Source organism: Sphaeramia orbicularis, chromosome 9 (genome assembly GCF_902148855.1).
Source record: "Sphaeramia orbicularis chromosome 9, fSphaOr1.1, whole genome shotgun sequence".
In the NCBI taxonomy this organism is placed as follows: Eukaryota; Metazoa; Chordata; class Actinopteri; order Kurtiformes; family Apogonidae; genus Sphaeramia; species Sphaeramia orbicularis.
The window spans coordinates 49,850,124-49,871,676 of record NC_043965.1 but is presented as its reverse complement, the minus strand read 5'-3'; the positions used below and the strand labels follow the sequence as shown (position 1 = coordinate 49,871,676).

The window sequence follows — 21,553 nt, the reverse complement described above, 5'->3', positions numbered from 1 at the left end:
ACTGAAAAGAATGCATCCAGATGTAAGCCCTTTGAAATCACCTACTTTTTCCATACTAAATGTAATTTAATTATGTTTTTCTTCTCAGTAAAGTAACAGTTTACACTTTTGTAATACCTCAATGGCGTGTAACTAGTGAGTTCTCAACACTAGCTTCTGCTGAGCTGAATTCCATAGAAAAAATGGTATTAAGACTGATCAAGATTATGTAGCAATAACTTTTTGTGTAATTGAAAGTATCAAATTTTGAACAGCAGCAACAAAAGTAATTATACATTTGGTAAAAAACTAACGTGAGTCCAAATCAGAAGTTGTCTACCATCTGTCAAATTGAGACCAATATATAACCAAGTATAACATGAACAGCCAGAGCTGAAGCTGATGATCCAGTGCAAAGTGTCCACCAATAATGGTATCATTAGCACATATGGCTCTCATCCGCTATTGACTTGACCTGAGTGTTCATTGACCTGCACCGGCAGGCAGAGTGAATTTGTAATGCAAATCAGCTTCCCTTATATAATGTCATTCTCTTGATAGATAGCTGCTGATTTCTCAAATGACTAAAGGTGCTATACTCTGCCTGTAGCATTTTTCTGTTTTTGTGCAGGAGTCTGTTATTGCCTTAATGACAATGCCTATTTTTTAAGTCTTTTTTTATTGCTGTTACTGTGTTTGTGCTGCTGTCATTCTGTTCAGGCACAGGAGAAATCAGGATCAATGTAACCAATGAGCATTCGCAGGCCACCTTTAATGTCCTGTCCAACAGAAAGGACCAACCATCCATGTACGAACAACTCAGAGACATTTCCATCGACAACATCTGCAGGTCAGACTCAAACACTAGACACAGTACAGATTAGATTTGAGAATTTTATGTGATTTATAATAAGTTACAATGTAAGTCATGTCATTTTCAGGTCATGAACACAGAGTGATGCAAAGACCATATTGTATCTGTAATGATGACTACTATTGTTTTGAAATGATGGTATTTTTAAAATTCATGAAACTTTGTTCGTGTGTTAGAAGTGTGGCAAAAATGTTTTATTTTATTTGTCTTGGGCTTGGATGTAACTTAATAACATACTCTGCAGAATTTGAATAAGTAAGCCCCCACATGGGGTTTTACTTAGAAGTACCAAAATTTTGAGGCACATGTACCTGGTTCAGATGCACAAAACAGCCTCTAAACACAACAGGAAGAAGGCCCTTTTGATTTAAATATGCAACATTTTCCCTATTTGTGCTATTTCCTGCACTAGTATTCTATATCTCTTCCTTGAGACTTAACCTGAGTGATTTCAAATTTGGTCTGTGTTATTTAAGACCTTAGTGTTGAAACATGATCAAACTGCTGTTCATTAGTTGAATGCTGCTGTTGCAGTGGTAGCATGCCAAATTTTAATGTTTTGCCATGAAAAAGAAAGTTGTTGTGGATGAACATCTTTCAGCCTACCCCAGATTCCTCGTGAATGATAAGAGACCTGGTCTGAACACATCTGTGACAGTATTAAAGTGTGGTTGTAACAGTAAAAAGAAGACATCCAGTAGTGATAACATTATCTGACTGATTGAGCGCTTTTACATTTATAGTTACATTTAATTCCTTTATGCATTTGATGAAAGTCAAGGCTTGAAGATTTCCTCGCACCACATGTGTGAAGCTGTAAGGGCCTGACCATTGCTGCTTGGAGGTTTATTTAAACACTATTTTCACATTTTGTGTATCTCCAGATGTCTGAAAGCTGGCCTGACCATGGACAGTGTTATTGTGGAGGCTTTTCTGGCCAGTCTGTTCAACCGTCTGTACATTTCACAGGAGAATGACAAGTGAGCAACACTTCTAAGCTGCACAATTCAAATATTTCCATTCTTTAAAACAGATGATCGGATAGTAAAAGAATCTTTCCCCCAGGGATGCTCATCTAATCCCCGATCACACCATTCGAGCACTGGGCCACATTGCAGTTGCTCTGAGAGACACACCTAAAGTCATGGAGCACATCCTCCAAATCCTTCAACAGAAATTCTGCCAGCCTCCATCACAGCTGGACGTCCTTATCATAGACCAGCTCGGCTGCATGGTCATCACAGGAAATGTGAGTCATGATGACGCAGCCTTTTTAGTGGCTCTTACCTCGATAAGATGTTTGAAGAGGATGTTAGTGCACTGTACCACCAGCAGGGAGTCATTAAATGGTGAAACACATGGAATAATCATGGCCTAATGTAATATTAGTAACCTTGTTTAACCCAGGGAGACTGACCACTGTAATTATTGAAACCCCGGTGCCTGCTGCTTAAGTGTTCCTGCTGTTCACCCACTCAATTCACTGTGCATTTACAGCAAGTTCCAGTATTTCAGTTGACAGCTCAGAGGAGTTAAATAGCAGAGTGTGTACTCAGAGTACCCAAACTAAGTTTCTGAAAGGCAAGACAAACTTTTCAGAGAAAATATAGTTTGCTTCTATATAATGTCTAATACACTGCCCAGCCAAAAAAAAGTCACACATGCAGTATTTGACCGCACCACCTTTGGTACTGATTACAGGAGACATTCACTGTCACATCTTTTTTGTCACATATAGCTTATGTAGTATCGCAATAACCTTCATAATATTTTTTCCATCCATAGTTGCATTAATGTTTGGATTATTGATGATGGAGAATCAGACCGCTGCATCAAGTCTTCATCACATCCCAAATTAGAGTCTGGACTTTATGGAGGCTAATCCATGTGTGAAAATGATGTCTCATTCTCCCTGAACCATTCTGTCACAAGCCTGATGATCCTGATCAGTCCTGGTATTGTCCAGTCTTTTAGACATTAAAGACATGAGAGGACACAGTTAGAGTTAAATAACCTGTTCTATTATGAACCACAGCAGTACTGACCCATGTAAGGATCTGAACTATTTGCTCCTTTTAATCCAAGCAGTTACTTTTTTTGTCCAGGCTGTTTATTTAACTCTGACTGATGCAGATGGATGGAAAGAATATACTGAACCTTATTGTGACACCACACAAGCATTATGTGGCAAAAAAAGATGTCACAGCGAATGTCTCCTGTAATCAGAACCAAAGGTGGTGCAGTCAAATATTGCGTGTGCAACTTTTTTTGGGGCCGGGCAGTGTAAATTAAATAAAAACACATAATATGTCATGTAAAGCAGGTCTGGGTTATATTGTGAACAATCTTGATTTTGCCAATGATCTGATTTTCAGAGAAAATAACAAAGATTGCATCGTTAAATAAGTATTATAAACATCCATCCATTTTCTGAATCGGTTAGTCCTCGTGAGGACTGTGAGGGTGCTGGAGTCTATCCCAGGTACTAATGGGTGAAGGCTGGGTACACTCTGGACAGTTTACCAGATCATCACAGGGCTGACATACACAGATGTATTAAAAACACGATTTTCACGTCATTACTCAACTAGACATGCTGAGGAGAATATTATCAAAATATTCCCATCCCAGTGATTTTCAGTTTATGAACTTGGTGAGTACCAGTAAATGAGCGTTCCATCATGGGTTATTATTGGTTATTATTAAAGTTGCATTTGTATTTAAGTTGGTTTATAGTGTTTCTTTAAAGTCAGCAGCACTAAATGTGTCCACTTGTCCCACAACACTCTTCAGGAGTTTATGTGGTGATTTTTTTCTGCAGCCAAAGACATAAATGACAGTAAAGATAGTAGAAACAAGTTCAGATCACATTCAGCTGCTGGTCACTGCAGATTTCAGACCAGGGCATATTCCTGGTTTTACACAAATGCTATGATGTTATTATGAGAAGTGTAAATGTACTTTTGGTTCATGTTGATGCTGCGGTGAACAAATTGCACCCCAGTCCAGGAAACCCAAGTATTAATCATTATTTTAATATTTAAATAATTATCTGTAGTGCAGGTATTGCTGTCATTAACGTCATATTGTGTTTGATTGTTTGTAGCTTTTTCTTTCACTACTGAGAAAAACAATTGCAGTTCCCATCATGGATTCACAGATGATTATAAAAAGTTGGCATCACTTTGTTTTTGACTGTCGAACTTACTTTCTTTTTCTACTGTAGCAATACATCTACCAGGAGGTGTGGAACTTGTTCCAGCAGATCAGTGTAAAAGCCAGTTCAGTGGTTTACTCTGCTACTAAAGACTACAGAGATCATGGCTACAGGTGAGCACCTACCATTACCCAGCTCATTGAAACAGTAGGTAAAGAAGTACAATGCTATAATCGTAGCAGTACACGTCTGACGTTGGTGCTACATTGCTCATTATTAAAATGAGCACAATTATCTAAAGTTGAAAGTCTTGTTGGCTTTATGTTAATGTGTGTTATTGTAGTTGAAGTTTTGTCTTGTGTTTCTACCAAAGACACTGCTCTCTGGCTGTGATCAATGCTCTGGCCAACATTGCGGCCAACCTGCAGGGGGAGCAACTTGTGGATGAACTGATGGTGAACCTTCTAGAGCTGTTTGTCCAGCTTGGCCTGGAAGGAAAGAGGGCCAGTGAGAGGGCCTCAGACAAGGGGCCAGCACTTAAGGTACATACATACTTAGCATGGATAAACACTTTAAAACAGCAGGAAATAACAGTGATGTTGATGAGTTACTGTTAATTGCTCTTTGTCTTTTATAGGCATCAAGTAGTGCTGGAAACCTTGGGGTCCTCATTCCAGTGATTGCTGTGGTAAGTCATGTTTCTGCAATGATCTGCCTCTGTGCCACCAGTTCCATTTATACATTACAAGATCATGTGTAGTTAAAAGGTTCTCAGGAGTACATACTGGGTTTTAGTTAGCATTTAACTCTATGAGTAAATATTTACCCTCAGCTGCAGTACAAACAACTGTGGACCCAGTTCACTAGAAATGCTTCTACAATCCTTCATACTCCAATGTAGTACTTTGGTATTTTCATAAAGACGATTTGTTCTAAAACAGTTTTTTCCAGTATTAATTGTTTAGCAAACACTGTATGGAATATTTGAAAAAATTATAAAATATAAATACAAAAATAGGCAAACTTAAAATCTATGGTTTATGATTTCACTACTCATTTTCTTGTATTTCATGTTGCTAATTATAATATTGTATTATGACATTATAACAGTTATGCAATGTCATTTTTAGAGGACACATATTGACCTACCTTGCTGCAAAAGATCAAACATTAACAGATGGATAACAAATATTCGTAGACTCATGCAGACAGACTCAACACTTTAACCAAGATGAGGGACAAGGCTAAATGTTTAGTGAGAGACGTTGCATACATAAAAGCGTGTTAGGATGTTTCACATTGTACTAATACAGATTGATGACTGTTAAAAACAGCTTTTCAGGTAATAAAATCAGTAATGTTTGAGATACATTAAACCTTTGCTGGACGTCAAGCATGGATTTTATTGAGAACATGCTAGCTGTTTAGCAGGTCAAGTTCAGTTCTTTGAAGGGTTTGCAACCCGACCCATGAATACAAGGCAGTCTGTGCGGTGCTCGTAGATCAAGAAGAGGAAGGGATGGTCCACAACGAAGCGGATCTGAGAGGAAAGGGGCATGAAGCCCACTTGGGTCAGAGCAGCAGCCTCTGTGCCCTCCTCATTCACAGTGATGGTTCCTTGATGTTTCAGCTTGAGAATGGGGCCAAAAAACATTTTTAAATGATTTATAAAGATGATTGATTACGAAGCATATGTGATAAAGATGATAAACTGTCTAGGCTTACTTTTATTTGGATCAGGCATACTTACCCAGTTTATGACGACCTTTTCAGAAGCCATTCCAGAGAAGTCTCCACTGTCCCGAAACAAGTCAGTCAGGCCCATCTCCTTCAGATTCTCAATCAGGTCATAGTTTTGCTCCAGTTTAAAGCGAGGTACAACTACTTCGCGGGTCCTGACATGAAATGCAAAAAAGATTTGTTTACTATTAAGCTTTTAAAACTTCCTTAATACCAATTTTCCATCACAACACCTTGAAAGCCGGTTCAAAGCAGGTTCCTATTGACTTGGCCAGGAAAACTGATTTTAGAGCAGCAAAAAGTACAATGTAAAGTTGTAGCCAATGCCAGAATTTCTTGTGTGGTTAGATGTTGGTTCCATTTAACTTGTTTTGAACTTCTCTCTTTAAATACTAGGTCTATAATAAAATCAATAATTTTTTAGATCTTGTAGTTTCATTTGCTTTTTTTGGACTGTCTAATAAATGCACTGGCAGTCCTGTTAGTAAGATGCCAGACCTCAAAAAAGACATTGGTGTTGTCTGCATGGAAGTGGACATGGACTTTCAAAGCATATGTTTATTAAGTAAAACAACGTGCAGTGTCATTAAGTTACCTCTAGTGTTATCTTACCTATTGCACACTCATGCTTCCTCAGCCTCTTCAGAATAATGATCAGTTCTGGCTTCAAAAAGCCAAAATGATGACAGTCAAAGCACAGACATGAAGCCTTTTGTTCTTATTTAACAAAGAACCACTTACATCATGGGTTGAGGAAGGTTTGTTCTAACCAAGTTGACAAGTTGGTGCTAGCACTGCTGCCACAGACATGTACAATTACAGAGACATATCATTTATAGCTTTATCTTGGCTCTGTAACCCTTGAAAATGTTGAACAAAGTCTGAAGTGGTATTCTGACAGTTTCAGCTACCTTGCAGAGATTTGTTTCTGTATACAAAGAGGTTAGGCTCTCCTACCTTTGTAAACACTATGTAGCACACTGAAAGGCAGCAAAGGTTGTCTGAGTGTTGGTAGTAGCGCTACATTTTCATTGTTGGAAAGGGGACATGGATTCAAACAATGTGAAATTCAAACCGTATAAACAGGCACTCGTTCAAAAGGATAACTGAATAATATGTTCTGTAAGGCTACTTAGAGATTGTATTGGAGAATGCTGCTGACCTGTTGGTCATGTTCTTCAGCCACTTGTTGACAACAGTCGAAGAGATCTCTTGCTCCAAGGTTCTCATGCCAGTGATCTTCCTTGGCAATGCTATGAGCATACTGATGTTTCCTGTGTATGGGAGCTGAAAATAAGAGAGTTTCAACTATTGTTATACAGCCTATTTGGGCCATTTATGACTTAGTGTATGTGCCCAGCAGGAATTTGTTGTTAGTACTTGCTCCTTGCAGGAAACATGCTTGATTATTTCAGTGTCTAATCTAATCTCCTGACTAAAGGTCTAATCTACTGTAAACTGAAAGACAGTATGATGCTACTTGCTTGTAGGATGTCACAGTCTAATTCATGGTCAGCAGCAGCCATGTAGTTTCCTTTGTTGGTCATCATCGGCACCCGAACATTTGTCTTTTCATTGATACGGAAGTTGCGGTAGTAAGTCATTTCTTTGGGGAATTTCTGCTCCCATGTACCTTTAATGTAAACAAATACGGACAGCTAGTCATATGTTTACTTTGGAATGCAAGTAATCAAACAAAGATGGCAGATGTGTGTACAATTTTTCTTTTCTTTGCAAAATCTCTTTATTTTCACTTACCTTTAAAGTACAGGTAGTTGAGGAGCATAAGAACCATATTTGGGTCCACACTCTTAAGTGGTTCTCTGATCAGTCCTTTGGTCAGCTTCAAGATGCGACGGTTGGCTTTGTTCAAAAAGGCAGGGTCCCTGAAATCCACTGACTGTGGCTCTGCAAAATAATAAGCCTTCGTCTCGGTACGGAAAGTATCTTTCACTGTCACATCCTTCTTTAAATAGACGTCATTAACAGAGCGCAGAGTATAACCAAATTTTCTCCGAAAAAGCCTATGTGTCAGTTTCCTGAAGAGCTTATGCACTGTCGTGTTGTCATAGTGATGGCTAGCGTTGACAAATTCAGCAAATCCCAAAGAATTGTAGATCTGCTCATGGGTTCCAGGTCCTGCTCCTAAAGACATCATCCCCATTGCGATGGACATGCCCGCTGGTGCCAGCAGGATGTTGTCTGTCTGGTTGACATCATTACGGATACTTCGATAGAGGTTAAAACCAAAATTGGCGTTGACAATATTTAGGCGCTGAAGGCGAGACCGACCGTGGAACAGTCGCAACAGTCTGGCACGACGAATTTTTGGGTCTGAGGGCTCAGCAAAGATGTCAATATCAGGTTCTGGTGTGGCAATCTCATCTATTGTATCACCATCACTGAAAAATATCAAAAGATCATCATCAATTAGTCAAATGTATTTAAAAACATAAGTACAGCTACATCGTAATCAACTATATTTTACTATATATTTACTATATATTTAGCTTTTTACACTGGTCTGTCCATGTAGTTATATAGAGTTGAGGCTGGAGGTTGGTTTTCTTAAGATTAAGACATCAACAAAAGTTTGGAGGTAAAAAGCTGTTAGAGCAGGACAGTGATCAGAAAAAAGGAACTAATATGGCTGAAGGCCAACAAAGTAAACGTTTTTGAGTGGCCATCACAAAGTTCTGCCCTTGATTCAACAGACCATCCGAAGGCTGAAGTGAAAGAGGCAAGTTTATACAGTGAAGTCAACAAAACCTGACTCAGTTTTATGATGTCTTAGGTGGGATGGGCCATAATTTCTGCAGATTGTTGTGCCAAGGTTGTGAAAGCCACGCCAAGAAATGGATTTATGTTGGATGAAGGAAATGCAACTGAATAGAATGTAAACTCTCTGAGAATGAGATGAAATGCATAAAAGAAAGTCTCTACTGTTGTTCTCAAATTATAATCATCAAAATAGACTCGTTTGGCTGACTGAACTAAAATGCTTAGATCTGTGGACCAAGTTTGAATACAATTTCTGACCTCAGCTGTACTAATGTACATTATATCAATAAATCAGAAAAACATGACCCAAGCAGCTCGAATCAAATGTTACAACCTGTCAACAACATGAAGCTATTTTTATTTCACTACTGAACACCACAGACAGAATCAGTATTAATACTTACGTGTAGTCATCACCGCCTCCAGCCAGGATTGTGTCAAAGTCTATGTAGTCTTCGTCCTCAAAACCGTCAAACACCAGGTCATTAGTGACGGTGTTTTCTGTGTGGAAGTCCAAAGGGATGGCCTCCATATCTGTACCCCCCCCATGGTCTAAGCCTCTGGGGTCTGGGTTAGGGTCTGGGGTGGGGTCAGCGAAGTGAGAGCTGAGGTCTTTTATTCCAGCTAGGCATGGACTGACCAGCAGACAGACCACAGAAATGACCGTGATGGGCCACATCCTAAAGACTGACATGAACATGATGAAGAATGAATAATCTCATTATTACGGTTTACCACAATTCAGTCAGTTATTTTTAATAACACTTTTAAGATTAACATAATGTAGTCAGCGACTCAAATATAAATGTCCTGTAATAGCAGTCTTACCTTCTCTTCGTGCTCACTGGATGTGGTGTGTTGCTTGTTTGTGGGACTAAGAGCAAGGAATTGAATCCAAAATTGAACTTTGATGTGGCCTCCTGCTGAACAAACAGAATAGATCAAACAGACAAAAAGTCCTGTGACCCAACAGAATCTTTAACTCTTAAAAATTCAGCATATCTCGTAAGGACTAATTATTGATTATTTCATGGTTAAATATCTGTTAAATTAATTTTAAACTTTAATTTTAAGAATATTTGTCTTATTTATTGTGGAGCTAAGAATTTTCAGAACATTAGAGGCATTTGTCATTTCCGTTGGACTATTACCGTACAATCACCTATGACAGGATTTAAACTATTTCAACAAACATTGCTATCACTGTTTTCTTTTTTTTTTTTAACCTTTCCTGCATATGTGTTTGTTTGTTTTTTTGTCTCACAGTTGACTAGACGGCTTGTACCAATCAAAGAGGCCAAGCCTCGCCTCCAGAAGCTGTTCCGGGACTTCTGGTTGTACTCTGTGGTCATGGGTTTTGCTGAAGAAGGCTCAGGTGAGGAAAGGATTTTCATTTTATTTAATTTCGACTTCAATATCAGCTGCACATAGTATTACATACACTGAGTATTTAATTAAGTTTAAAACTGATATTGAGCTTCTCTTCTCTCCATTAATGAACACACATATCCACCACTGTGATGAAAAAAATCCCATAAAGCTAAATTAGTCAATATTAGTGAGTTAGTATCTCAAAACTATTCATTAGCACTGCAGAATAATAAGATAATGTTTAAAAAATAGCCATTTAGCGTTTCAAAATAATAAGTTAGCGTCTCAAAACAACTTTTGTGTCTTAAATAAATAGGTTAGCATCCAAAAATATATGATAGCATCTTAAAATATTTTAGATTCTCGAAACAGTGGGTTAGTGTCTGTAAATAATGACCTAACATCTTAAAATATATACTGATACCAGAATAGTCACATAATATATCAAAATAATGGCTTGATGTCCAGTATCTCCAGGTAATAGTAGGCCCTACCATACCTGCATATAAAGTGTCAGCCTCAGTGACCTCTGCATTTCTGACTATGCTGTATGTATGTTTTCTTTAGGCCTTTGGCCGGAGGAATGGTATGAAGGTGTGTGTGAAATTGCCACCAAGTCTCCTCTTCTCACCTTCCCCAGTGGAGAACCTCTACGCTCTGAACTACAATACAACTCTGCACTGAAAAATGACACAGTAACCCCGGTACACTGACCTTAAAGTTACTGCAAATGTAAATGTACCATATCCTCATGAAATCAGATTCAGATTTACATGTCTGTTGTTTCAGGCTGAGTTAAGTGAGCTGCGGGCGACCATCAGTAACCTCCTGGACCCGCCTCCTGAAGGTTCTGCTCTCATCAATAAATTAGATTTTGCCATGTCCACATACCTGCTGTCAGTCTACAGGCTGGAGTACATGAGGTCGGCTACTTTACACTTCCAAACCTGACTTATCATCTTAACCAACATTCATATGGTGAATTCCGTTAACTGTTTACTAATGTCTGTCTTTTCTGGTACACTGTTATTTTCCAGAATGCTGCGATCAAATGATCCCGACCGGTTCCAAGTCATGTTTCGATACTTTGAAGACAAAGCCATACAGAAAGATAAATCTGGTGAGAAAGTTACATCAACATACCTGTGGCAGTCTCCACCTCTCGATGCTGATATATGTTTTCACAGACGTCTTTTGTCTGTCTCCTCAGGTATGATGCAGTGCATTATTTGTGTTGGCGACAAGGTCTTTGATGTCTTCCTCCAAATGATGGCTGAGAAGGTCACTGTTGCTTCTCTTTGCTGGTTGACTGTGCAGATTATTTCAAAACACCATGTGTATTATTCCACGTAGGGCTGCACGATTAATCGATTTTAAATCGAAATCGGATTTTTTAATTAGGACGATTTTTAAAAAAGGGAAATCGTAAAATCGATTTCATCTCTCTCGTGCCTGCGGGCCGTGCGCTTGCAGGCTCCCGTAGGCTCCTCCTCCTATCAGTGACAGCGGTCTGTCACAGAACTCCGTGCAATGGCCGGACTTTAAATGTGTTCATGAGCCCGCAGTACTTATAGCAATGTAAGCCGTGGCTTCATGCACGGATCCCGCAACTGAAATAGAACTGCATGCGGATCACTCATCTTCCGTTGTCCCGGATCTGTACCATACTGTCTTCTTCCGATCCGGGTCCGGGTCTCGGGGTCATCAGCCTCAGCAGAGGAGCTCAGACAGCCCTGTGCCCACACACATCCACCAGCTCCAGGATAGAATCCCTCCAGCGTGTCCTGGGTCAGTCTATTCCACGCACGGATCCCTCAGTTTAAACAGAACCGCATGTGGATCACTTATATTAACCTAGTCCACGCACGCACGCACGACTGATGCCTGTCACTGACTTACATTGGTATCGCTTCTGTGGGCCCAGATACCCAGGAAAAAATAAATAAATAAATAAAATTAAAAAAAAACAACAACAACAACACACATATATATATTAAAAAAAAATTAAATAATTAATTTAGTCCTCTTACTTGCTAAATTTTTCATTCACAAATGTAAGTTCTGTAACACAAAACCAAATATTATTTATTTTTTGAAAGATGTTGAACTTTATTTAAAGCTGTTAGATAAATCTGGAAACAAAAAGGCTATAAAAAACATAAGTATTTGCTCTGATTTGGACATTGTATTATAGTGTATTCCCCCTGGCAAACTTATGTTATTTTCTTGTTGCATACATTGTTTGTATACTCTATTTCATTCAATAAAGATTTAATTAAGAAAAAATAAACTTCTGTGGGTTCATCACGTGATACCATCACAGATTTGAGGTCAGAGCAGTGCCTTGCATTGTGGGCTGCTCACGAAAACGACATGCTGACTTCTGTTGTCTTTTGTAGTTTTACCCAAAAATCTAAATCAAAATCGAAAATCGAGTTTTTAGAGGAAAAAATCGGGATTTTTTTTTTTTGCCAAAATCGTGCAGCCCTAATTCCACGTAATCAGAAAACACTGGATCTCACCTCTCCTAAATCATCTTTTTTCAGGCAAAAACTAAAGAACATGAAGAGGAACTGGAAAGACATGCCCAGTTCTTACTGGTCAACTTTAATCACACCCACAAGAGGATCCGCAGAGTGGCAGACAAGTACCTGTCTGGTTTAGCTGAGACGTGAGTGATAAGATTTCAGTTACCTTATGACGAATTCAATTTTTTGTCACCTTTTTGTCAAAGTATATTGAAGTTTGTTGTCCATCCATTGTTACCAGATTCCCCCATCTGCTTTGGAGCGGTCGTGTGTTGAAGACCATGTTGGACATTCTGCAAACACTCTCTCTGTCGCTGAGTGCGGTAGGTCTTATAAACTGGGTGAACCACATACCACAGTTCTGTTTTTAATGCATATCAACAGGGTTCCCACTGTTATGAAAAACCTGGAAATATGCTGGAATATTTTTGTTTTACAGATTTTTAGAAATACATGGGGTGTAAGTTTAGGGTTACAAATTCCTCACATTGTGGTAAAATTCACCAAAAATGTGAAATTCAGACAAGGTAAAGAAGAAGAAATAGTTGGTTTCAGTAAAACATTTCAGTGAAATAAATGACATTACAGTACAAAAAATGTATCGTAGTGTGGGTTTTTCCCTTTATGCTGATGCAGAAATTAACTGTAAATCTACATTTTAAAGTAAATCAAGCATCCCCGATTTTGTCTGCAATGAAATTCACAAAACAAGAGTAAACCTGTCAGACTTAGACAAAGACACTGCAGAAAACATTTGAGTAGCTGCCATTATGTGGCCAAAAACAAACATTTTTTGCTTAATTTTGGATCTATACAGTATATTAAGATCTTTAGAAAACTAGCTCCGAATCTAAAAATATTCCTGAGAAGAGTGAATATAAAAATAATCAACAAATAGAGAATAAAAAGATAGCTGTTTATGTCACAAAACAATTAACTTTAAGTCCATTTAAAGGTTTTAAATCATCATAGAAATTTTATTTTGACATTTTTCTTGTAAAAGTAAGGACAAGGTGTGTTCTCCGTTGGCACAGCCCCCCTGTCAACTTTAGACATGTTCTTTTTTTAGTTTGTTAATAGGGAGCAGGGAGTTGTTCTTGAATGAATTGTAATCTCAAACTACTGTATGACTTCAGGATATCCACAAGGACCAGCCATACTATGACATTCCAGACACCCCATACCGGATCACTGTTCCTGACACTTACGAGGCCCGAGAGGTATGTCTGAGCTGCACTTTTACATATGACCACAAGAGGGAAGCACAGTATTAACTTTAAAGCCTGTCCTGACATTTTTTTTTTTTTTCTTTTTTCATTTTTAATTGGTGTGAGCTGTGTCAGTGCTGGGTATTATGACCAAAAATCTTACATCCTGAGATATTTCATCACAATGTGACCAAATCTTTTCATTTAGTTCAGTGAATATATGGTTTATATTTTAAATGGAACAGCCTGATTCTTCTGGCCATTTGAATAATATACTTTACAAATAAAGCATACTTACTAATACTTGATTATTTTTCTCCATTTATAGGGAACCTTGTTGCAGATTTTTTATTTAGCATTTGATGCAAACATAAAAAGCATTTACATGTAGAACATAAATAGGGGAATAAAAGCATGTTTCAACTGTAGTTGCACTAAACTGAGCAACTACAACTAAGATTTCTGGCCTGCATCCATACCATGTGGCCTTTGCAGCACAAATGATAACAGCAAAAGCATAATATGAAACTACAGATGTTTTTCCTTCATATTATTGTCATGTCATCAGATCTGAGGCACTTACATGCACTTCAGAAATGTGATAATCGAAAACCTTGGTATAGACACTCCAGTCCATTATTGGATTTCTTTTGGAGTATGTACGTACAGTGATGGTAGACTCAAATTTCCTGTTATTGTCTTCCACTTTGACTGCGTAACTTCTGTTTTCCATGGCTTTTTAATGTTTTTACACAAGCACAGATGTAACAGAATTAAATAAATCAGATTAACCTGTAGAGACATCTGAGTATTGAGGAGAAATCTAGGTGTGTTAATCTGATTTCTCATAATCAGATTACTGCTGTTATCTGATAAAACAGATCAGATTATCCTGTTTACATGATCACTGGATTAATCTGATAACTCCACAAATCGGATAATGATGGGAATATTAGTGTGCATGTAAACAGGCTCAATGTGATCCAATGTTCATCAGTTCTCCTGTTGTACATTTAATGGTGTTGTGACCTGCATTCTTTTTCTTCTCTTAGAACATTGTGAAGGACTTTGCTGCTCGCTGTGGTGAGATTCTGAAAGAGGCGATGAAATGGGCCCCTTCAGTCACCAAGTCCCACCTACAGGTCAGTTTAACCCCTCTCCTCAAAGTGCTTTTCTATTTCTTGACATTAAGGTTATTATAGTTAAAGAAACCTGAGACTAAAACTAGCAGAGACAAATAAATTAACTGAACTACAAAAAAACCCCCAGCTAAATAAATGATCGCTAACGTTAACAAAATAAAAGTTCAGTTATGAGTAAAATCAGCTTGATTTCCCTTTTGATTTGATTGGGATTTGTGGACTTTTTATCAAATCATTTATGTTTTTCATGGAGTAGATTTTCTGTGATAACTCAGTCTAAGAATATATGTTAAAAAATATTTTCTTTAAAGTGTTTTAAAAACATGTCACCCTGCTCCTAGACGTTCACGTTTTCATTTGAAACTGTTTTAATGTGCTGTGAAGGTTTTTTTTTTTTTTTTTTTTTTTTTTTTTTTACCAACTTAATTGGCTATTGATTTACCCCCAAGTGCTAATTCCAAGCTCTGCTGCAGCTTGATCAATGTCACAAGAATGAAGAGGCTTTGCACAATACGAGACGTTGTCATTAAATAAATCATCTTTGATTTGATCCATTCTCTCATCCTACTCTCTTCAGCCTCTACTCACATTATTGAAACAGTCTTACACTAAAATTAGATAGAAGCTGAAGTAGTTCTGCACATACAACTAACTTGAGCTAAACTGAAATACTAATGAAAATGTCAAAACTTGTATCACTCTGCTTTACATGAGATGTTTTTTAGATAGGCCATGACATGAGCTATTGTGTCTGGCATTGTCTTCATCTTCATTACAAATTTCCAGCAACATCTGCATCTAGCGACTGTTTATTTGACTGTTTGTGTTCATATCCAACAAATTCTGTAAAGCCCTGAGAGGCAACCCTGTGGTGATATAGGGCTCTACAAATAAAACGGAATTGAATTGAATTGAATCGAATCTTCTCCGATGAAACTACTGGGTGGATTCTTTTCAAATTTTATATGCAGCTTTTTTGGGACAGTGTCTACAAAGTTTGTTCACAGTTTTAGTATTTATAATGGTCCATATTTTGATGGTTCATAACATGAACATGGTTAGAGATATCAGTACAGATCCTTTTGATCACTGATAGAAGTCACATATGGACTTTGATTGAATTAGTTGAATTCTCCTCCAGTGAAAGTACCACCCACTTCTATTGGGAGATTGATCTCCTGCATCACGACCACAGGACTCTAACATAGAGACAGAACCTGACAACCTCACACATTCAACTTGGTATTGGTTCTAGATAGAACATGCTGATGAGATACAGGGACATTGGTCCTATTTTTGTGAAATTACACCAAATTTCACTTTTTGTGTATTGTCTCTGCTCTCCTTTCCCTTTATTGTCTACAGGAGTACTTGAACAAGCATCAGAACTGGGTGTCTGGACTGTCCCAGCACACAGGACTGGCCATGGCCACCGAGAGCATACTACACTTTGCCGGCTACAACCGACAGAGTACTACACTGGGTGTGAGTTACACACATGAATGTCCACATACAGACCTTCTCTGATTGACATACTACTGTTGTCATCTAGATCCTACACTATTTGCACGCACATGTAGCAATGTGAAAAATGACTTTTAAGAGAATCATCAGTTAATTAATGCTGTACGCCATCGTCTCTGTTTAAAAAAAGGTTGCTGTTATTTACCTACACAGTGTTTTTTTTAATTTAGCAATGACATAATTGTGTATTTTTTTTAAACCAAGGTTTTAAGAATATTTCTGAACCCTGTTTCCACTCCTCACACATGAGTTTACCACTTTGGATAAATTTAACGTTGAACATACAGCACCAGTACAGTTGACCTCACAGGCTGGGTGATTTGGTGCGTATTAACAATGTGCCCAACATTAATGGCTTTTTAACATAACTAAAGTCCTGTTCAGTTGTTTTGTTAAAGCTTTTGTGGTTTTAACACAGCAGAGACATCTTGAATCTCTTATGCACATATGTTTTTTTATGTTTCTGTGTAAATACTCTAAACTCTGTGAGCCTAGTTGTGTAATGTCTGTCCACGTGTGCATGCTTACTAGTCTATGTGACATTATTTTGCTTGCTATGCCTCTCTTTGTGTGTTCTTGGGCTTGCATTCTGCTGTATTTGTCTTTTCATTTGCTTCATTTGTTGTATTTTGTCTTTATTTAACCGCGCCGAACTACCTACCCGGTTGCTTGGCTCGTTTATGGATTTGCTGGTTACCTGGTTACTTACCTGCAATGGACTGGTGGGTTGGTTGCTGGTTGCCCATTTGGCTAACTGGTTGTGCTGGTGCGCTCCTCCACCATGTGGCCAACTGTAGGCTGCTTTCCCTCAGGTTGGTCTAAACACTGAATACCGAGAGACAGGACTCAGGCATGATACCTTTACCTCAAGTCCAGGCATGTTCCTTACTTCCACAGCTTATGACTGAATGTCCTTAAGTGACCCTTTAAATTCTGTTTTCACTAGACCACACAGCTGACAGAGAGACCTGCATGTGTTAAGAAAGACTACTCCAACTTCATGGCATCACTCAACTTAAGAAATCGCTACACTGGGGAGGTAAAGGATTTGGACTTCCTTAAGGGAAACCGCTCCATTTTGTCACGTTATCATTAATACCAGTGTGTGTCTGTGGCGTCCAGGTGGCTGGCATGATCCAGTTTTCAGAGGCGACACACAGCCAGTCAGATCTAAACAAGCTGATGATCCATCAGATGACTAACGCTCTGGACAAGAAAGACCCTGAGGCCTTCACTCAAGCCATGTTCAAGATGGCTGCCCTGCTTATAACTACCAAAAGTGAGCTACTCTGTTTCATCAATTATTCTTCTTCTCTTCTTCTTTTTCTTCCCCTTTTTTCTTCACTTCTTCTTCTTCCACCTTTGGAGTCTGTGGTAGCTGCTACTACATGTAGAGTAGAACGTTTTAGAATTTTGCACACAGAGATGATCCCTAAATCTTTTCATAAAATTTCTAGTCTGCATCCAGAGAACTCTAGTGCCACCAATGGCTCTAAGTTGCTGCTGTGTTTATGTACATAGCCTTAATACAGCATACCTCGTTTTAAGTCCAGTATTTTGGATTCCTTGGGTCAAACCCAGTTCAATACAATATTTCTTTTCTTATGACATCTATGCTTTGTTACCAAACCTATTGTTTGAATATCCTGAGAGAGTCAAAAAATGTAGTGTATGACCAATGACAGCTGAAAAGAGCTGCAATAAGCAAAACTACATTTTCCTAATACTATTTGATCAGATCAGTTGTAGTAAAATTGACTGATTTGTGGCTGCAATATGGAATATAATAAAAAAGCCCAGATCATCTTTAAACAAAAACCTCACAGAAGGATGCATTTTTGATTTTCAGAAACATTTATCCACTGTAGCTGAATCAAATGCCATTGAGCTGTTTATTGAGCTAGCTAAGACTTGCTCACAGTTCTCACAGCCTCACTTCTAACATTTGCAGGCCAAGTTTCCACTTCGACTCCACGGTGTTATGCTGAACTGCTTGACCCGCTCATAGCTCCTTGCAACTATATCTTTTTGGTTTGATCCATGTGTACCTATTTGACATGTACAGTCTTTCCTCATGTACCTGTTTGTGTTTTAGACTGTGATCCTCTGCTCCTCCACCATCTGTGCTGGTCTCCTCTGAAGATGTTTACAGAACATGGTATGGAGACTGCTATCGCCTGCTGGGAGTGGCTCTTGGCTGCACACAATGGAGTTGAAGTGCCAGTATGTATACTTATTTCTGTATCAGCCCATTTGAAATGTTTGAAATCAGTTTAGTGATGTTGTAATGGTTATTAATATTGGTATTGTCCTGTGTGTAGTTCATGCGAGAAATGGCGGGTGCCTGGCAGATGACAGTGGAGCTGAAGATGGGTTTGTTTTCGGAGGGTAAGGCAGAAGCAGGTCCTCTGGCCGTCTCAGAGGAGAGCCAACCTGCACCCTGTGCTCCTGATGTCATCCCTCACTTCCTCTGGATAGAGGTCAGTCATACTGTCCTTTCTACTGACCACTTTCCATAGTCTGAGTTGTTTAAAACTTCAGCAATGTATCAAACAATGAGGTTGTATTGTCTTCTCCCAGTTTCTGGTGCAGAGGTTTGAGATTGCAAAGTACAGCAGTGCAGACCAGGTGGAGATTTTCACTGCCATTCTGCAGAGATCACTGTCTCTGAGTGTCGGAGGTGCCAAAAGCAGCCTGAACAGACATGTCGCTGCCATTGGACCAAGATTCAGGTACTGCACCTCTCTAGTCAACAAAACAAGTGGCTGAAACTTACATGACATGATAATGAGCTGGAGTGGCACAGTGGTACAGTTGTCTCATAGGAAGAAGGTCCATGGTTCAGGCAGAGTTTGAATACTCTGTCTGGGTACTCCAGCTTTCTCCCACTGTCAAAAAAATCATGAAATGGGTTAACTGGTATAACTGGTCAGTCTAAATTACCCATCGGTGTAAATGTGAGAGTGAGTAGTTGTTTATCTGTGTATATCAGCCCTGTGGTGAACTCCAGGTGTACCCCACTTTCACCTGTTGATAGACGGGATATGTTCCTGCGTCCCTGCAACCCTCTCAAAGATGAAGCAGAAAATGAGTAACAATAAGCTGTGAAGGATGTCGAATATTTGCTTTAACCCTTAGATGCACAAGTGTCTGGACCCTCCACTCTTCCATAAATGAGTCAAAAGGACCTGTGTTGAAGTCGATGTGTTTTTATGGCATTTTTGGTATTTTATCATCTTAAAAATGATCATTTTTATTATATTTTCATCCACAAAAGAATGATTTCATGTTTGAAATACTGTATATATTTTTTAAAATTTTCCTTTTTGTTCTTTGGTTTTACTATAGAATGAGTGAATGAATGTAGAGTGAATCAGATGAAAGTGCATTGAATGTGGGTCATTTTGATCCACCTATGGAAGCTAGGGGTAGTGATCCAAAAACTACAATTTCATAAAGTCTATAAGAGGTAAATTAAAACTTTAAATGGCATAATGTCAATAACATGTTTTTGGGGAATACATAACCTTTCATTACAAAGTTATTGCAAGAAAACAACCTCACTCGGTCACTTTTTACCCACATATACATCAAAGTTTTAATGAGTGCACTGTGTCGCCTCTTGACTTTTTTTTTTTCAGGCTGTTGACTCTGGGTCTAACTCTCCTGCACGCTGACATTGTGACAAACGCCACCATCAGAAATGTGCTTCGAGAGAAGATCTATTCCACAGCTTTTGACTACTTCAGGTAACAATGACGCACGTCTTTTAAAGACACAAGCGAGTGTGAATCAAAGCTACAATATCTACAATATCCACTCTCTCCAACTGTTTTCTTCTTTTTAGTGTCAATCCCAAATTTCCCACTCAGACAGATAAGAAGCTGAGAGAAGACATCAGTATAATGATCAAGTTCTATGCCAGCCTCCAGTCAGACAAGAAATATCTGGCAGCCAGTCAGCTGGTTCCCCCAGGTATGGCACTGAGCAAACAGAGGCCCAGTCTGCAGAAGGACTGAAGTAGCTTTAGTTTGATTTTAAGGAACTGACCAGTTTTTATTCAGTCTATATTTAGTTTTTGTGTTGGTTTGAGGTTTCTAAGCACTATGTGGAAAGCTTTGATTTACAGACACTGAAAAAAGAGAGATGAAACAATTCACATTTCTGAAACCACTGTTTATTAAAGATCTCCTATTTAACAAAGCACTTTTATTCCTGACCACCATGAACTATAAAGATTAGGCTATGGAAGAGCTCAGTAATTAATGGCTAGAGCTAAACCAAAACCACAAGGAAGTCTCTGAAAGAAAAGGAAGATGATTTTTATCTATGATTCTGTTTTATTTTACTTCTTGTATTGTTCATTGACAATTATTTTATCCATCTTATGTTAATTTTTTCATCATATTCATGTATCTTCACTAAAAAGTCTTCAAAGGTTTTACATTCAGTTTTATAAATACAAGGTCTTAAAAGTTATTAAAAAATCATAAATATGAATTTATGGGATCTCAACTCCACCAAATGTATCTAATTTGATTTATCAATCATTTCTTCCCCTTTTTACCTCCACCAGGAGGTATTGTGATCATTTTGCTTTGTGTGTTTGTTTGTTTGATTGTTAGCAAGATAACTCAAAAAGTTATGGACAGATTCTCATGAAATTTTCAGGAAATGTTGATACTGGCACAAGGAACAAATGATTAAATTTTGGTGGTGATGGGGGGGGGGGGGGGGGGGGGGGGCATCTGTCTTGGCGAAGGTCTGTGCTCTCCGAGTGCTTTTCTTGTTTATCAATGTGAGCCAACCTCTTCTGAGTGAAAATCTACACATCAGCGATTACAAAACCCAACATTTATGATAATACAATTCGACCAGTGAATTTCCTTCTCTCTTTATGTTTTATACGTTTACCTGTACATGAACCTAGATCAGTTTAATAATTACATTCCTACATAAACCTGGCCCACGTACATTCTAATCTTTATATTTACCTGCACTGCTTGGATAAAAACAAGATTATTTGTCTAAAGTTCAGGCTTTGGTGCATACACAACTTTAGTGTACAATGCAACAGGAAAATACATTTTTATTTTAGTAAAAGAGCAAAAGAAAGTAGTTGTTTTTTATTTATAAGGACTTTGAACATTACACAGTTCTGTAAAGCTGTATCAACTCTCAAAATTACAATTTTGAATTTGGTTTATATGCAAATGCTGCAGTGGATCATTTTGTTTTGTTTAAACCCT

The 21,553-nt window shown here is 38.3% G+C and overlaps 2 protein-coding genes across 3 annotated transcripts in view; one reads left to right on the top strand and one right to left on the bottom strand.

The window, feature by feature from the left end:
* Positions 1-21,553, top strand: part of pi4kab (phosphatidylinositol 4-kinase, catalytic, alpha b) — a 52,241-nt gene that overhangs the window by 9,963 nt on the left and 20,725 nt on the right. The window contains exons 14-37 of one of the 2 annotated variants that reach the window (XM_030143464.1): positions 700-829; positions 1,738-1,833; positions 1,919-2,102; positions 4,080-4,183; positions 4,384-4,552; positions 4,648-4,698; positions 9,798-9,906; positions 10,470-10,606; positions 10,692-10,825; positions 10,940-11,022; positions 11,113-11,183; positions 12,449-12,573; positions 12,672-12,753; positions 13,567-13,650; positions 14,691-14,780; positions 16,146-16,265; positions 17,102-17,116; positions 17,251-17,343; positions 17,427-17,583; positions 18,400-18,527; positions 18,626-18,784; positions 18,885-19,036; positions 19,946-20,053; positions 20,152-20,279. In XM_030143464.1, the coding sequence (XP_029999324.1) occupies positions 700-829; positions 1,738-1,833; positions 1,919-2,102; positions 4,080-4,183; positions 4,384-4,552; positions 4,648-4,698; positions 9,798-9,906; positions 10,470-10,606; positions 10,692-10,825; positions 10,940-11,022; positions 11,113-11,183; positions 12,449-12,573; positions 12,672-12,753; positions 13,567-13,650; positions 14,691-14,780; positions 16,146-16,265; positions 17,102-17,116; positions 17,251-17,343; positions 17,427-17,583; positions 18,400-18,527; positions 18,626-18,784; positions 18,885-19,036; positions 19,946-20,053; positions 20,152-20,279 (2,709 nt within the window). The remainder of the gene's footprint in view (positions 1-699; positions 830-1,737; positions 1,834-1,918; positions 2,103-4,079; positions 4,184-4,383; positions 4,553-4,647; positions 4,699-9,797; positions 9,907-10,469; positions 10,607-10,691; positions 10,826-10,939; positions 11,023-11,112; positions 11,184-12,448; positions 12,574-12,671; positions 12,754-13,566; positions 13,651-14,690; positions 14,781-16,145; positions 16,266-17,101; positions 17,117-17,250; positions 17,344-17,426; positions 17,584-18,399; positions 18,528-18,625; positions 18,785-18,884; positions 19,037-19,945; positions 20,054-20,151; positions 20,280-21,553) is intronic. The other variant, XM_030143465.1, reaches the window with a different exon arrangement.
* On the bottom strand, positions 5,449-9,210 carry serpind1 (serpin peptidase inhibitor, clade D (heparin cofactor), member 1). Its single transcript, XM_030143466.1, has 6 exons — positions 8,936-9,210; positions 7,509-8,152; positions 7,235-7,383; positions 6,913-7,037; positions 5,761-5,905; positions 5,449-5,640 (listed from the first exon to the last, which is right to left on the bottom strand). Exons 1-6 carry the CDS (start codon positions 9,208-9,210, stop codon positions 5,449-5,451), a joined length of 1,530 nt encoding a protein of 509 aa, XP_029999326.1.

What these genes read in the sequence shown, in the direction of transcription:
- serpind1 (XM_030143466.1), bottom strand. Translation starts at nt 9,210, where the DNA reads ATGTGGCCCATCACGGTCATTTCTGTGGTCTGTCTGCTGGTCAGTCCA. An exon ending in GGAGGCGGTGATGACTACAC is followed by an intron (nt 8,153 to 8,935) that starts GTAAGTATTAAT and finishes GATATTTTTCAG; the next exon opens with TGATGGTGATACAATAGATG. An exon ending in CTGAAGAACATGACCAACAG is followed by an intron (nt 5,906 to 6,912) that starts GTCAGCAGCATT and finishes ATTTCATGTCAG; the next exon opens with GACCCGCGAAGTAGTTGTAC.